Source organism: Capricornis sumatraensis, chromosome 2 (assembly GCF_032405125.1).
Source record: "Capricornis sumatraensis isolate serow.1 chromosome 2, serow.2, whole genome shotgun sequence".
In the NCBI taxonomy this organism is placed as follows: domain Eukaryota; kingdom Metazoa; phylum Chordata; class Mammalia; order Artiodactyla; family Bovidae; genus Capricornis; species Capricornis sumatraensis.
The window spans coordinates 207,700,111-207,717,974 of NC_091070.1; the positions used below are offsets into that span (position 1 = coordinate 207,700,111).

The 17,864-nt window shown below is 44.1% G+C and overlaps 1 protein-coding gene and 1 pseudogene across 1 annotated transcript in view; both read left to right on the forward strand.

Annotated features, from left to right (window-relative positions):
• The first annotated feature begins 4,845 nt into the window (after nucleotides 1–4,845).
• Nucleotides 4,846–17,864, forward strand: part of RHBDL2 (rhomboid like 2) — a 34,282-nt gene continuing 21,263 nt past the window's right edge. The window contains exons 1-3 of the mRNA XM_068966641.1: nucleotides 4,846–5,100; nucleotides 7,828–7,976; nucleotides 10,216–10,328. Coding sequence (XP_068822742.1) covers nucleotides 4,855–5,100; nucleotides 7,828–7,976; nucleotides 10,216–10,328 — 508 coding nt within the window. The 5' untranslated portion in view covers nucleotides 4,846–4,854. The remainder of the gene's footprint in view (nucleotides 5,101–7,827; nucleotides 7,977–10,215; nucleotides 10,329–17,864) is intronic.
• Nucleotides 10,604–14,400, forward strand: LOC138073626 (NADH-cytochrome b5 reductase 3 pseudogene; annotated as a pseudogene).

Consider the following 17,864-nt stretch of genomic DNA (forward strand, 5'->3'; position numbering starts at 1 on the left):
TGAAGTGTGCAGAGGGGATGCCTGTGGCTGGGTAGTAGGAAAAAGAAGTCAGCCAATGGAATGTGGTTGGGATGAAAGGCAGGGATGAAGGGTTTTCAACAGGAAGCTCAGTTAGGAAAGTGGAAGGTGAGAATTGGGAACATATTGCTTGCTTTTCTTCCCAGATTGTTCAGAGGAGTATGTGAGTATTTGCATGAGGATGTGCTTTGAAGAGACCGGGCTGCTCTGCACACTTCTTTAGAACTCACATTACAACAGAAGTAGATTTATTTAAAGGGCATAACTTAGAGCAGTTTCGATCGGAGTTGCAGATGACAAGGTGTTTAGTGGGTACAAACTCATCCTTTAAGACATTGATCCACAAGGGGAGGGAAGAAATAGTACATTGCTGGAGACTTTAGGGTCCAGCAAAGGTCTCATACATATGGCTCTGTTTTTATTATATCTTTTTTTTTTTAAGTTTAAGGTGTACAACGTAATGATTGTTGAGCATCCATCATTTCATATAGATACAACATTAAAGAACTAGAAAAAAATTTTTTTTCTTCATGATGAGAACTATTGGGATTTATTCTCCTAACAACTTTCATTTATAATGTACAGCAGTGTTAATTATCTTTATGATGTTATAGTGTTACATCCCTAGTACATATGTGTCTTATAACCACAGGAGAGGTAAGAGATGTGGGTTTGATCCCTGGGCTGGGAAGATCCCCCTGGAGGAGTAAATGACACCCCACTCCAGTATTCTTTCTGGGAGAATCTCATGGATAGAGGAGGCTGGCAGGCTACAGTCCATGGGATCGCAAAGAGTCGGACACAACTGAGTGAGCGGCAGCAGCAGGAATTTGTACCTTTTGACTACGTTCATCTAATTCCCCTTCTCACCCCCACCTTTGGTAGTCACATATATCTGATGTGGCTGATCTTTTTTTCTATGACTTTATTTGTTTTTGAAATAACTGACCCACAACACTGTTACTTCCTGGTATACAGCATCAGTTCAGTTCAGTCGCTCAGTCGTGTCCGACTCTTTGTGACCCCATGAATCGCAGCACTCCAGGCCTCCCTGTCCATCACCAACTCCCAGAGTTCACTCAGATTCACATCCATTGAGTCAGTGATGCCATCCAGCCATCTTATCCTCTGTCATCCCCTTTTCCTCCTGCCCCCAACCCCTCCCAGCATCAGAGTCTTTTCCAATGAGTCAACTCTTCGCATGAGGTGGCCACAGTACTGGAGTTTCAGCTTTAGCATCATTCCTTCCACAGAACACCCAGGACTGATCTTTAGAATGGACTGGCTGGATCTCCTTGCAGTCCAAGGGACCCTCAAGAGTACAGCATAGTGATTTGTTATTTCTATAATTACAAAATCATCACCAGGAAAAGTCTAGTTGTCATCTGTCACCATGCATGGCTGTTACACAGTTATCGAGTGTATTCCTCACACTACATTTTATTCCTGTGACATTTATTTTGTAACTGAAATGTACCTCTTTATCTCCCATCTTTTTCTTGCCTCCTCCCAACCTCCTCCTCTCTGGCAAAAACCTGTTTGTTCTCTGCATCTATGACTCTGCTTCTGTTTGGTTGTGTTTGTTCATGTGTTTCTTAGATTACCCATGTAGGTGAAATCATACAGTGTTTGTCTTTCTCTGCCTGACTCATTTCTCTTAGCATACTACCCTTTCATTCCATCTGTGTTGTTGCATAGCAAGATTTTATTCTTTTTCACGGCTGAGAAATATTCCTCTGTGTGTGTGTGCGTGTGTGTGCATACCACATACCTTTATCCATTCATCTATTGATGGGCACTTAGATTGCTTCCATATCTTAGCTACTGTAAATCATTTAGCATTTAACATAGAAGTACATTTTAATTTTCTTTGGATAAGTGGCTAGAAATGGAATTTCTGGATCTAATGGTAATTCTGCTTTTCTTTGAGGAATCCATATACTGTTTTCCATGGAGACTCTGACTTGATCCCTGGGTCAGGAGGATCCCCTGGAGAAGGAAACAGCAACCTACTCCAGTATTCTTGCCTGGGAAATTCTATGGACAAAGGAGCCTGGGAGGCTACAGTCCACAGGGTCTCAAGAGTTGGACCCAACTTAGCGACTAAACCACCTCCCTGTACTATTTGCATAGTGGCTGTAGCAAAGTACACTTCTACCAACAGTGCACGAAGGCTCTCTCTTCTCAGCACCCTGGCCAGCACTTGTTATGTTGTCTTTCTTGATAAAAGCCATGGTGTCAGGTGTGAAGTGATTCTCATTGTGGTTTTTGGCTGCACTGCATGACTGTTGGGTCTATTTTCCTGACCAGGGACTGAACCTGGGCCACAGCAGTGAAAAATGTGGAGTTCTAACCACTGAGATGCCAGGAAATTCCCCTCATGGTGGTTCTGATTGTTTCCCTGATGATTAGTGATGTGGATCTTTTCATGTGTCTGTTGGCCATCTGTATGTCTTCTTTGTAGGAAGAGTATCTATTCAGGTCCCCTGCCCATTTTTTCATTGGGTTGTTTGTTTTTTATGTTGGGTTATATTATGAGTTCTTTGTATATTTTGGATATTAACTCCTTGTCAGATCTATCATTTGCAAATATCTCCTCCCATTCAGTAGGCAGCCTTTTCCTTTTGTTGGTAGTTTTCTTTGCTGTGCAAAAGCTTTTTAGTATGATATAGTCCCATTTGTTTATTTTTGCTTTTGTTTCCCTTTCCTGAGGAGACATATCCAGAAAAAATATTGCTAAGACTGATGTCAACGAGCAGACTGCCTGTGTTTTCTCCTAGAAGTTTTATGGCTTCAGGTCTTACATTTTAGTCTTTAATCCATTTTGAGTTTATTTTTGTATGTGGTATGATGCCATCTTTTCCCCACTATATATTCTTGCTTCCTTAGGTTAATTGCCCATATAGGTGTGAGTTCACTTCTGGCCTCTCTATTCAGTTCCTTTGATCTGTATCTGTTTTTGTGCCAGTACCATGCTGTTTTGATTACTGTAGTTTTTTAAATTATAGTTTGAATCAGAGAATGCGGTACCTCCTGTTTTGTTCTTCTTTTTTAAGATTGTTTTGGCTGCGTTATCTGTGATACTAGCAAAGCTTAAGCTTCAGATTTCTACTTACACAGGCTTCTTCTAAAGCACTCTAAGTACTTTTAGAGTTTTTCTATTTTATAATTTTAATTTGTTATTTTTTCCAAAGAGCACCCCCCCCCCATATTGTTTAAGCTTCAGCATACACAAAATGTAGACCCACTCCTGCATAAAGGGGAAAAATCTAGTGAAATCCCATCATACAAATATAATCATGGTTAATTCTCCAGATGTTTTCCCTGTGTATCAATACATTACTTTTTTCAGAAAGGGATTGTACTCTATGTAGTGTCTGGCAACATTATTTTTTTTCCTTTAATGTATTTGAGCCTCCCCCATCCCTGCCAGGGACTCCCCTGGTGGCTCAGTGGTAAAGAATCTGCCTGCAATGCAGGAGACCCGAGTTCGATCCCTGGGTTGGGAAGCTCCCCTGGAGGAGGTCACAGCAACCCACTCTCGTACTCTTGCCTGGAGAATCCTGGCAGGCTGCAGTCCATAGGGTTGCACAGAGTCGGACATGACTGAAGCGACTAAGCAGCAGCAGCACCCATTTTTTTGATTATGAAAATATTTGATTAAATAGTTCAACCAGAAGCAAAATATAACAGAACTAAGCCAAAAGGAGAAAGACTGTACAGATGGCACCAGACACATGGAGAGAAGGGAGTATGTAGTTCAGGCCTCAGTTACAGACACGCTGCCTCAGTAACTTATGCGTCTGCTTGGTGTCTCTTAGCACAGCTGTAATTATACAATTATTTGTGTGATTTTTATTGACCTCAGCCTCCTCCATAACATTGTAAACACTTTGGGATAGGATTGGTCACCTGATACATAGTAGGTGTTCAGCAGATATCTGTTGAATAAATGCTTGAGTGTCTAGATATTGAGGATTGAGTTCAAGGGGATATTGGGTGTAGAAATTAGTAGGAATTCAGTCAAGAGTGTCAGATGTCAAAGAGTTGTTGGGAAGATGTGTTTTAGCGAGAGTGGCGGTGCTGCACCTGGAGGGCCAGTAAGCAATGGCCTACTTAACTCCTATGCCACAGAATGCAACGGTGGCATGTTGGAAAGGACACTGATAATTTAAAAAGAGAAGATGTGGTTTTAAATCTTTTTTGAGGTGAGGAGCATTTTTTAAACTAAAATGGGTGCCTGATACATAGTACCTCTCAGCATAGTACCGGATACATAGTCGATGCTCATTAAATAATTTTTGATTCGGAATCAGAAACCAGAGACCTGTGTTTGGCTTGGGAGTAGAAGCAAGATGAAACTGAGTTGAGAGGAGACTATTCACTTAAGCTAGTCAAAACTGAATTCGGTTACGCGCGTGTGTGGCTTAGACTCTGAGATGTATCACCTCGTGGCAAAGCTATCTCTTAAACACTAATAATTGCCTTGGGAGTCAGTGGCAGAGGGCAAGGGAAGGGTGTATGAGGTAGAGCTGCCATCCCAAAGCTCCAGTCCACCCTTTGGGTGGAGACAATTCCATAAGTGACTTCTGGGGAGTCCTCTTCCGCAGCTGGGGAGAACTTAGTACTTTTTCACAATTATATCCGGATGGTGAGGGTATGGATATTGCATGTGTTTGGGCAACAGATCTGCAGCCACCTTCTACTGACTCACTGGGAAGGCACTGGAAACCAAAGGCCAGAGAGCCCAGGAAAGAGCTATGGCCCGAAGACTATAGGGTCATCTGTTTCCCCCTGACAGTCTTGTTCCTTTCAGGTGGAGGAGGACCCAGGGCAATGGCTGCTGCTCATGATTTGGAGATAGAGGAGGATGTGACTCTGAATATGGATAGAGAGATGAAAGAAGAGCTGGAAGAGGAGAAAATGAGAGAGGGCAGGGCAGATAAAGACCCCTTCAAGCCTAGAAAGGTCCACAGGATTGTCTCAAAATGGATGCTTCCTGAACCGGTGCGAAGAACATACCTGGAAAGAGCTAACTGCCTCCCGCCCCCTGTGTTCATCATCTGCGTCAGCATCGCCGAGGTAAACGTGCCGGGTGGTGGGCACTGGCGCAAGGACTCCTGGGGGGCTGCAGATACACTGGGGCTTCAGATCACACCTGGAGGGAAGACTGGGGAACACATGAAGAGAGCTTGGGGCGGCAAGCACAGCGCACACAGAGCCCGACTTCGTCCTCTTCAGAGCCCCCTCCCAGGCTCCTCCTGCCTTCCCAGGACTTGCAGTCAAGTGTTGAGTTTTATTTTTCAAAGAACTCCTCTGCCCAGCAGTGACCACAATCGCAGTGGCTTCATTTCATTTTAGTTGGTGGGGGCTTTAGAGATCAAATAATCTCTGGGTTTCCAGTTGGCTTGATCTCATGAACCAGCTTTGATTGATTGGTAAGGTCTATCAGGAGCTCTGTGTTTAAAAGAGCTATAGGTTGCCTCCAGATTTCAATAGGAAAAAATGGGATTGGGATCTTCTAGTGATGTCGGCTCTGGGCAGCATGTAGTGAGTATCAGACTCTGGTCCTGTCAGCTGTTTTGTTTTCTGGAAAAGAGTGGGGTGACTTGCCCAAGGCCTCATACTTAGTTATTTGACCAGGACTGGGCTTCTCCCGAGCCTTATCTCACCCAGCTTTTTCTCCCACACCTTGCTGCCTCATAAAGGAATTGACAGAGTATGGCCGCCGGTGGGATGTGACTTAGGGACACTGTGTGTGTTAGTCACTCAGTCATGTCCGACTCTGTGACCCTGTGATCTGTAGCCCTCCAGGCTCCTCTCTCCGTGGAATTCTCCAGGCAAGAATACTGGAGTGGGTTGCCATTCCCTTCTTTAGGGGATCTTCCTGATCCAGAGATTGAACTCAGGTCTCCTGCATTGCAGGTGGATTTCTTTTACTCTCTGAGCCACAAGGGAAGCCCCGACTTAAGAGTATGAGAAAGTTGCTGCTGTTATTCTCTTAGTTCCCACCGATGCCTCAACTTTCTTATCAAGGACTGTATTAGTCAGGGTTCTTTAAAGAAGCAGCGTCAATAGGATGTACACACACACACACACACACACACACACTATCTATCATCTATCTATACACATATATTAAGAGAGAGAGAGACTGATTTAAAGAATTGGTTTATGTAATTGCAGAGGCTTGGCAAATTTAAAATCTACAGGGTGGGCCAGCAGACTAGCAACCTGGGGATAAGTTGAAGTTCAAAGGCCATTTGTTGGCACAATTCCTTCTTGCTCAAGGAATGTTTGTTCTATTAAGCCTTCAACTGATAGGAGCTCACCCGCATTACAGAGGGTAGTCTGCTTTATTCACAGACACATGTAGAATGATATTTGACCAAATAGTGTGGTTTAGTTATGTTGACACATAAATTTAACTATCATAGGGACCTGGCCTCTTACGGCTTATATAAAGATAAGGCCAAAATGTGGCATTCCTGAAAGAAGCTTTGGTCAGTGCTGTTTTGATTGGGGAAGACAGAGAAACCAGCCCTAATTCATTGAAGGAGGAAACTGTTCAAGGGTATGAATATTAAGTGGTGGGGACCCTTGAGGACCATCTTAGGGGCTTAATAGTACAAACAGTGAAATGTTAAAATCATTTTTTCCTTTAGAATCAGAAATGACAAGGCCCACCATCACCATTTCTACTCAGTATTTTGCTGGATGTGATAGACTGTACATTAAAAAAAGGAAAGGGGGAATTCCCTGGCAGTTCCGAGGTTAGAATCCGATACTTTTACTGCAGGGGCCTGGGTTCAATCCCTGGTCAAGAAACTAAGATCCTGCAGACCGAGTGGTGCTGCCAAAAATGATTTTTAAGCAAATTTTTTATTTTGGAGTAATTTTAGCTTTATAGAAAAGTTACAGAGATAGTAAGAGAGTTCCTTATGCCCCTTACCCAGTTTCTCCCAATGTTAATATCTTGCATTTCCATAGTTTTACATTTGTCAAAACTAGGAAACTCATATTGAGATATCAGTATTAGCTAAACTCCAGGCTTAATTTGAATCTCGCCCGTCTTTCCATCGGTGACCTCGAACCTGGGGTGTCGCACTGTTTACTCGTCACATCTCCCCACTCCTCTCTGACCTCTGACCCTCTCTCAGCCTTTGCTTTCCATGGTTTTGATAGTCTTGAGGAGTACTGGCCAGGTATCCTATGCAATGTCCCTCTGTCTGGGTTTGTCCGATACTTTTTCTCATGGTTAGACTGGAGTTGTGGGGTTGGGGGAGGAAGACCACAGGAGTGAAGGGCCCTTCTCATCACGTCACGTTCGGGAATGGGGGCATCCACATGCCCTCCCTGTGACGTGGGCCTTCGTCACTTGGTTCAGGTCCTGTTTGCCAGGTTTTCCCACTGTAAAGTCACTATTTTCCCCTTTTCCTCCTCTGTTTTTCAGAAGCCAGTGGTGGCCTCATTTCCTATTAAGTTGCAGATGAGTGATTAAGTTGCAGATGAGTGATCGAGTGGTGAAGGTGGGAAGTGGAAGGCACAGGAGGGGAAAGTGGGTTCAAGAGGGGCTCTTCTTTGAAGTTTGGTCTAGGGCTGCTCCTAACTGCTGGAAGAAGCAGGAGACGCCTACAGTTACACAGTCAGATATACAGCAGGGAACTGAATTCTGCCATCTGAGCACATGCTGTGGAGCAGTAATCTTAAGAGCAAATTCTTTCAAACAGAGGTAGTGCCTGTGGGCTTTAATGGGGCTGCTTTCTGCAGCAGGTATGGTTAACTTTAGTGTCTGCCCCTCCCTGTCAGCTGGCGGTATTTATTTACTATGCTGTATGGAAGCCTCAGAAACAGTGGATCACCTTGGACACAGGCATCTTGGAGAGTCCCTTTATCTACCGTCCTGAGAAGCGGGAGGAAGCCTGGAGATTTATCTCGTACATGCTGGTTCATGCTGGGTAAGCAATGACAGTTGAGTCACTGATGTCAGAGGTGACTGTAAGCAACCATAGCCCTGAACATTTGTTTGGTACTTTATTAACTTTTTATTTTATATTCGACTATGAGTCTTCCCTGGTGGCTCAGATGGTAAAGCATCTGCCCGCAATGCGGGAGACCCAGGTTTGATCCCTGGGTTGGGAAGATCTCCTGGAGAAGGAAGTGGCAACCCACTCCAGTACTCTTGCCTGGAGAATCCCACAGATAGAGGAGCCTGGTAGGCTACAGTCCATAGGGTCGCAAAGAGTCGGACACGACTGAGCGACTTCACTTTCACTTTCATAGTTGATTAACAATGCTGTAAATTTCAGGTGTACAACAGAGTGATTCAGTTATACATGTACATGTATCTGTTCTTTTTCAAATTCTTTTCCCAGTGAGGTTGTTACAGAATATTGAGCACAGTTCCCTGTGCTATTGGTGGTGCGACCCTGTGGACTGTAGCCCACCAGGCTCCTCCATCCCTGGGATTCTCCAGGCAAGAGTACCGGAGTGGGTTGGCATTTCCTTCTCCAGGGGATCTTCCCGACCCAGGGATTGAACCCTGGTCTCCTGCATTGCAGGCAGACACTTTAACCTCTGAGCCACCAGGGAAGCCCTTAGTATTGATCAGGCACTTTTATATCCATAATCTTGTTTGATGCTCCTGGCAACCCTAGGAGGCAAGCACTGCTCCTGCTGTTTTGTGTGAGGCTTATGGGAAGTAGTCATTTGTAGAGTGAGGATCTCAACCCATTAGTGCTAACTCCAAGTCCAGTGTACTTTGTATTGTAACTGCCTAATATTGGTATTTACGTAGGAAAATCAATATCCCTGGTGGCTCAGACGGTAAAGCGTCTGTCTACAATGTGGGAGACCTGGGTTTGAGTCCTGGGTTGGGAAGGTCCCCTGGAGAAGGAAATGGCAATCCACTCCAGTACTATTGCCTGGAAAATCCCATGGACAGAGGAGCTTGGTAGGCTACAGTCTATGGGGTCACAAAGAGTCAGACAGGACTGAGTGACTTCACTTTCATCAGTGAGAAGAGACCAAATTATCACCAAACCAGAATTGTGTCCCCCAAGTTGTGTGGTGTTGTTAAATGTTCCCTTTAAAATGTGAATTGCCAGTGACTTCCTCCCCACCTCTGCCAAAGTTAAAAACGTAATTCATCAACATTTTGATGGGTGTAAAATAGTTTATTTAGAATAATACAAGCAATAGGTGCCTGCCTTTTAGTTTTGGTTACAGTCTCTTCAATGCTAATAGCCTTTTATGACCTCACTCAGAATTCTGATTCACCATACCCACTTAAAAAAACTAAAGCATTTTGCTACATAGCAACTAAATCAAGGATTACTGTTACAAGGAAATTTGCCAAATGACATTCAGAGAGTTTCCATAGATGCTTGTGGGGTTTGACAAGCAAAATAATGTCAATTTCACTTTAAAAGCATTTGTATTCAACAATGTTATATACCAAATTATAGTATATTTATATGAGAGAAAGCAAGTTTAGCTAGTGTTACTAGGTAAACTTTTTTTTTTTTTCCATTCTGGTAAATTTAAAACCTTTTAAATACAGAACTGGGAATGAAGTTTCTCTTGCCATATCTGTTTTATTTATTTCTTCGGCTGTGCCAGGTCTTAGCTGTGGCATGTGGGATCTAGTTTCCTGACCAGGGATCAAATCCAGGCCTCCTGCATTAGGAGTGAGTGCAATCTTAGCCACTGGATCACCAGGGAAGTCCCACCATCTGTTTTATTAAAGACTACCCTGAGCTTGCAAGAGATGTTTAAAAACCTACTGAAATTTCAACTCAATATGAGTGAATTAGTATTCTCTCAGCATTACTGAGCGACTAAAACAAAATCAAGTGTTAAGGCTGACATGTGATGGCAACTGTCAGCTAAACCCATAATTGCAAGCTTATATTCCATTCCTTAAAGCTTCCTCACTGCTCTGTTTGACATTATCAGTAATTACCGTAAAACAAAACTTATAAAGTAAATGTATATTTCAAAAATGTCCTTTTATCTGCTTCACATACTGAAGCTCAAGATTTTATCTCTTTAAAAAGTCACCTAACAAAATTAGAAAATGGAATTCACATTAAGCATGTTCTTAACTAGAAACAACATATCAATGCCTGTTAACCTCCCAAGGAAATAACTGCCTGGGCTAGTCATCATGTTTGACAATGGTGTTTGTCTCTGCAGAGTTCAGCACATCCTGGGGAATCTTATTATGCAGCTCAGTCTGGGCATCCCCTTGGAAATGGTCCACAAAGGCCTCCGAGTGGGGCTGGTGTACCTGGCAGGAGTGATAGCAGGTCAGTGTTCTGAATATGACACAGAATCAACATCTCTGGACTCTTAGGAGGTAATAAGCAAAGGTAATACACTTTTACATCAAGATTTACTGCATTCTAATATGTGCTAGGGCACCTGGTAAGTTTAGAAATAAGTTAACTAGAGATAAGCGTATCGAGAGGTCTTTGTGCCCATTCTCAGGTACGAGTTCTACACGATTGGAAACTGTGAGTAGTTTGGTGTCCAGGTACTGGATAAAGGACTAAAGCCAGAAGGTCCTTATGTCCCAAGACTAATGATTTTGGGAAATAATGTGATCAAATTTGCATTTAAGAAAGATAACTTCAAGAGAACGTTGAGAATAGCTAAAGGGACCCAAAGACTGGGTAGGGACTAGCATCCTGGGACTGGCAGCATATGCCAATGATCTCTCAAATTGGGTATGCCAAAAATTCATTAGGGTGTGGGCAGGAAATATTAGAACCCCTATCTATCCATTTATTAGAAACTTTAAAAAATTAAACTTTTTACTTTGAGATAATTACAAATTCACACTCTAAGAAATAAATACCTATAGGTCTCACATACCCTGTAACTAGTTACCCCCAATGGTAACAGCTGACAAAACCACAGTACAGTATCCTAATCAGGATATCCACACTGATACAGTACACAACAGCACAAAACAGTATAAAACATTTCCAACATCACAAAGATTCCTCAGTTTCATTTTTATAGCCATACCCCCTTTTCTTCTACCCCCCTGGTAACTCCATTAATCTGTTCTCTATTTCTATAATTTTCTCATTTCAAGAATGTTATATAAATGGAATAATACAGAGTACAGCCATTTAGGATGAGCTTTCTTCACTCAGCGTAAGTCTCTGGAGAGTCATGTAGGTTGTTGCATTTATCGACCGTTTATTCATTTATATTGCTGGGTAGTATTTGATGGTACGGATGGTATACTACCACTAGTTTAATCATTCACTCACTGGAGGGTATCTGTATTGTTTCCAGTTTTATTACAAATAAAGTTCCAGTAAGCATTTGTGTACAGGTTTTTTAAAACATAAGTATAGTCTTATGAACTTGAGTTCTCATTTCTCTAGGATAAATGCCCAAGAGCAAGTTGGTTGAGTTGTATGGTAGTTGCATATTTAGTTTTGTTAAGAACCAGCCAAAATGTTTTCCAGAATGGCTGTTCCATTTCACTTTCCTCCCCGTACTGTGTAAACAATTCAGTTTTCCACATCCTCGCCAGCATTTGGTGTTGTCACTATTTTTAAAACCATTTATTTTTGGCTGAGCTGGGTCTTTGTTGCTGAACTCGGGCTTCCTCTGGTTGTGGCGAGTGGAGGCTACTCTCTGGCTGTGGTGTGCGCGCTTCTCATTTCGGTGGCGTTTCTTGTTGTAGAGCACAGGCTCTAGGCACACAGGCTTCAGGAGTTGTGGCGCATGGGCTTAGCTGCCCCGCAGCATGTGCAATCTCCCTGGACCAGGGATCGAACCTGTGTCCCCTAAGTTGGCAGGTGGAGTCTTAACCACTGGACCACCGGGGAAGTCCACTGTTTTTAATCGTAGCTGTGCTCACATGCATGTGATCTCATCATGGTCTTAACTTGCATTTCCCTAGTGGTCTAAATGATGTTAAACATCTCTTCATGTGCTTATTTGCCATTTATGCATCCTCTTCAGTGAAATATCTGTTCATGAATTCTGCCCACTTATCTAATTAGACTTTTTTTTTAACTGTTAAATTTTGAGACTTTATATATCCCAGACCTAGTCCTTTATAGAATGTGTAGTTTACGGATATTCTCTCAGTCTGTAGCTTATGTTTTCATTGTCTTAGCAGAGTCTTTCACAGAGCTAAAGGTTTTAGTTTTGATGAGGTCTAGTTTATCAGTTTCTTCCTTTTACGAGCCATGCTTTTGGTGTCATGTCTAAGAATTCTTCACTGAGCCCTAAGTCTTGAACTTTTTCTCTATGTTATCTTCTAAAGTTATGTTTTGCACTTCACATTTAAATATGTGATTTATTTGAGTTGGTTAGTTAAAGCATGAGGTTCAGATTTTGTTTGTCTGTGAATATCAGAATAATTTGCTGAATGGACCATTCTTCCTTCACTGAGTTGCTTTTACACCTTGTCAAAAATCAGGTGGTTGTAGTTTCATGGAACTATTTCTGGGTTCTCCTTTTTGTTTCATTGATCAATGTGCCTATCTCTCTACCAATACCACACAGTCAGTACCACTGTAGCTGTAAGTCCTGAAATGAGCGAGAGGGATTCCTCTCATTTTTTTGCTCATTTACTGATTAGTTTATGTATTTTTCTTTTAAAAACAGTTGGATGTCTTTTTTTTTTTTCTGTGATAACAAAAGGCTTTCACTGGTAAGCTACTTTACAGATGTTGAAAAACAAACACAAAATATGTCCCTTTGAAGACACAGTATTATTTTTCTCTTAAGAAGTGAGCATGTAACTGCTTTTCCAAAAACACTCATGCTTTGAAAAGGGCATTTTGAAAACTGGTTATTGGAAATCATTCCATCATTATGTGATCTTTGCTGCTGAAGAAGATGAAGTAACTCTTTTAAGTTCACACTTAAAAAAGCCAGCAAACACTTTTCTCATCTGATTTAAAATTTCTCAGTGGAGAGTTTTAGTAAATTTTAAATTTAACTGATTGTAACACTCCCTGATTACTTTGCAAGAACAACTGACTGATGTCAGGGAAGGCAGGAATCAACAGCCATATTACAACAAATTTTTTGGATAATTGGAATAAGCTTAGACAATGACGGGGCTTCCCCGGTGGCTCAGAGGGTAAAGAATCTGGCTGCAACGCAGGAGACACAGGAGACACGGGTTCCATCCCCGAGTGGGGAAGATCCCCTGGGAGAGGAAATGGCAACCCACTCCAGTGTTCTTGTCTGGAGAATTCAATGGATTGAGGAGCCTGGCAGGCTACACTCCATAGCCTCACAGTCAGATGTAGCTGAAGAGACTTGAGTGCATGTGCATGCACATGCGCACACACATATGCACACACACACGCGCATGCACAATGATACAATTCTTCCAGTTGAAACTGGACATCACTTTTTAATTTCATATTTTAAGTGACTAAGAAAAAAATTTCTATGGAAATTAACTGACCTTAAAAGTACATCTTTGTGGGTCTTGGTGGCGGCAGCTGTGGAGTGAGTGCAGAGTGGTGCCAATATAGGGGCCCAGCTGGGCACACTGGGCCACAGGGTCCTCTCCCCAGTCTGGCTCCTGTGCAGCCTCCTCGGGACGCTGTTTCAGCGCTCCACCCCGGCCATCATGCTCCAGAGTCGGGACATCAAGTACCCGCTGTGGCTCATCAACAAGGAGGTCATCAGCCAAGATGTCTGGCAGTTCTGCTTTGCTCTGCCGTCACCCCAGCACATCCTGGGCCTCCCCGTTGGCCAGCACATCTACCTCTCTGCTTGAATCAACAGGAACCTGGTCCTTTGGCCCTACATGCCCGTTTCCAGTGATGACGACCAGGGCTTTGTGGACCTGGTCATCAAGGTTTACTTTAAAGACACCCATCCCACGTTTCCCTCTGGAGGAAAGATGTCCCAGTACGTGGAAAGCACAAAGACTGGAGACACCATTTGAGTGCTGGGGCTCCAGTGGGCTGCTGGTCTACCAGGGCAAAGCAAAGTTTGCCATCTGTCTGGACAAGAAACCCAACCCTGTCTTCAAGATGCTGAAGTCTGTGGGCACAACTGAAGTCTGTGGGCACAACTGCTGCAGGGACCAGCACCACCTCAGTGCTGCAGGTGACCCATGTCATCATGAAGGACCCCAGGGATCACACCATGTGTCACCTGCTGTTTGCCAACCAGACCAAGAAGGACATCGTGCTGCAGCCTGAGTGGCAGAAACGGAGGAATGAACATTCTGCATGCTTCAAGCTGTGGTACACGGTGGACAGAGCCCCTGAAGCTTGGGACTACAGCCAGGGCTTCCATCCCTACCACCTTCCATCCCTGGAGGAGGAGCCTGCTGGTACAGATGTGCAAACCCCTGCCCACGAGCCAGTGTACCTGCCTTGACCATGTGGGCCATCCCAAGGAGTGCTACTTTGCCTTCTGATGGATGGGCGCTGGCCGCTGGGCCCACCCCGCATTGACTGTGCCCTGTCTGCACCCACTTCTACCACTGCTCATTACCACCACTTTCCCTCGCATCTCCTTCTATGGCTGGGTTCAGCCTGGTCTGCCCATGCCTGGGAGGTCACCCTGCTGGGCTGGCACTTTGCCTTTGGGAGCAGGGCTCTGTTACAGGTGGGCTGCTTCAGCCACCTTTAGGGCAGATTCCTGTTTGGGCCTCGCCACAGATGCTTGGGCCCTTGCCCTTCCTCGCCCCCAACACATACACTACTGGGTAGAGGCTGCCAGCACCATGCGGCCCGCCCTCCCCAAAGCATCCTGCACTCTGGAAATAAATATGAAGGTATTGGTAGCCCCTAGTTGCAGGTGCTAAGCCCATACCCCCTGCCTAGGGACCCTTGCCTCCTCTTCCCACCTGCCATTCCACCCTGGCAAGGAGCCTCAATGGCCCCCACTCCCTCTTCCTAAGGCCCAGCAATCACAACCCTGTGCCAGTATAACTAAGGGTGTCTTGGGCAATCACCGTTTTTCATGTGCATTTGTCTTATTTCTGCTTCAGGGCCACCGCCTGACCCTGCATGGCAGGAAAACCAAAATGTCCCTTTGGCAGGGGCTGCTGGGGTGAAAGTCTACCCCCATCCCAGGGCCCAGCAGGCCTGGCCAGCAGGGAGTTAGGCTCTCCCTGGGGCTGGAGAGGGAGGAGGGAGCTGGCTGAGGGCCCTTCCAGCTGGCACATGAGCCCTCCCAAAACCTCAGCCTTTCCCTCAAAGACCCAAACATTTGAGAGGCTTTGGAAGTTCCAAGCAATCAACTTCCGATCATGTGCCTTCGGGTCCCAGGCCGCCAGCCCTGGTGGCAAAGCTAAGACCATGTGTATTTATTTGTCTGTCCCAGTACCCCCTTCTTCTGCTCTTGCCCCAGGTGAGGGAGATTTAGAGTACAGTCTCTTTCCTGAAGGACGTTCTCAGTGGCCTTGACGTTGCTTTAGACCGCAGCGTGTTAGTCTCTTGCATATCAGCTTTTCCAGAGTCATTTATGAGCAAACATAACATTAAAGTAAAACATGCTGAGTCAAAAAAAAATCTTTGCATTTCTGTGGCATATTTAACCAGGGTTTTAAAATATAATAATGCTTATTTAATAATGTGCATGCATGCTAAGCTGCCTCAGTCATGTTTGACTCTTTGTGACCTTATGGACTGTAGCCCACCAGGCTCCTCTGTCCATGGGATTCTTCAGTCAAGAATACTGGGGTGGGTTGCCAGCCCTCCTCCAGGGGATCTTCCCGACCCAAGGATGTAACCTGTGTCTCCCGCATTGGCAGGTCAGTTCTAACGCCACCTGGGAAGCTCTTACTTAATAACACTGCTCATTGAAAGATTTTTTTTTTTTTAAGACTAAGTTTTAGAGCAGTTCTGGGTTCACGGCAAAACTGAGAGGGACAGTACTGAAGTTTCCCATCCATCCCCTGCCGCAACACCTGCATAGCCTCCTCCATTATCAACAGAATGGTACATTTGTTACAACTGATGCACCTACACTGATGACATCATAATCACCCAAGTCCTTTAAAACTAGGGTTCATCTCTGGTGGTGTACATTCTGTGGTTTTGGACAAATGCATACTGACACGTATCCACCATTATAGTATTATAAAGGGTACCTTTTTACTGTCTCCATTGCTTCCTTTTCCAGAATGTCATATAGTTGGAGTCATACACTAGGTAGCCTTTGCAGATTGGTCTCACTTAGTAACATGCTTTTCAGTTTCCCCCATGTCTTTTTATTTCTTGATAATAATTTTTTGTATCATTAATGAAGTAACAGTAATTTAAAAATATCATATTACCATTAAGTCCCATCCTTTAAAATTCTATGTTTGTGATTTTACAAAACATTAAAGAAGTGGCACATATATTGATATATGTAATTTATAAGTGAATATACCTGTATTGCAGGGGTGCCTGTATTAGTTTTCAAGGCCAATATGACCTCCTCTTATCCAGTCACATCTGTAACAATTTTCCAAATAAGGTCACATTCTGCGGTGCTGGGGGTTAGGACTTAAACGTATTTTGGGGAGGGGGAGGACCCAATCTGACCCATGGCAGTGCTCAAAACTTTACCAATCACAGCTGTGCCTGCTTCCTAGAGCAGTGGGGATGGAGAGTGGGAAGCCTTGGTAAAGGGTAAAGAGATGGGTTGGCCAGGCCTAGTGACGCAGCTACCCAAGTTGCTTCCTCCCTGCCTTTGTGCATACTGTTATTCCACCTCCTCCGTGTGTTTCTGCACACACTCGTTTTTCCTGGCTCCAGTATCTATGCTTGTTTCCCCCATAGCTGAATTTCAACCTGTGGAATCAGCTGTGCCCCAGTTTCAGTGTAGAGAGAGAGAGGAGAGAACGTGAATAACCTGTTCACATCCTCTGCTTATTTTTGCAATACCTTTTGGCAGGTATCTCTTTGCTGTATCAGTCTCTCTTTCACACTGCTGCTGGTCGCCTTCCTCAAACACATCCTTCCTAAAACATTTACAGTGGCTGATAAAAAGTTGAAACATTCAAGATTTTTTTTTTGGGGGGCGGTGGTGGGAAGGGGAGCTGGGCTGGGTCTTCATTGTGGCAGGTGGGCTTTAGTTGCCATGGGACAATTAACCCAGGTCCCCTGCATTGGACGGTGGATTCTCAACCACTGGACCAGAAAGTCCCTGAAATGTCTGAGATTGCTTTGTGTAAATTACCCTCCACCATCTGGACCCACTGCTTTTTATTCTTTTCTCCTTTTTCTTCAGGGAAGAATATATATAAAGATGTTAGACATGTTTATGTAACATAAAACATTTTAAAAAATCACTTTTGAGGTATAATTGACATACAAAATTTTGTACATATTTAATGTATCAGTTCAGTTCAGTTTAGTCACTCAGTCGTGTCCGACTCTTTGCGACCCCATGAATCGCAGCACGCCAGGCCTCTCTGTCCATCACCATCTCCTGGAGTTCACTCAGACTCACGTCCATCGAGTCAGTGATGCCATCCAGCCATCTCATCCTCTGTCGTCCCCTTCTCCTTCTGCCCCCAATCTCTCCCAGCATCAGAGTCTTTTCCAATGAGTCAACTCTTTGCATGAGGTGGCCAAAGTACTGGAACTTCAGCTTTAGCATCATTCCTTCCAAAGAAATCCCAGGGTTGATCTCCTTCATAATGGATTGGTTGGATCTCCTTGCAGTCCAAGGGACCTTCAAGAGTCTTCTCCAACACCACAGTTCAAACGCATCAATTCTTTGGTGCTCAGCCTTCTTCACAGTCCAACTCTCACATCCATACACGACCACCGGAAAAACCATAGCCTTGACTAAAAGGACCTTAGTTGGCAAAGTAATGTCTCTGCTTTTGAATATGCTATCTA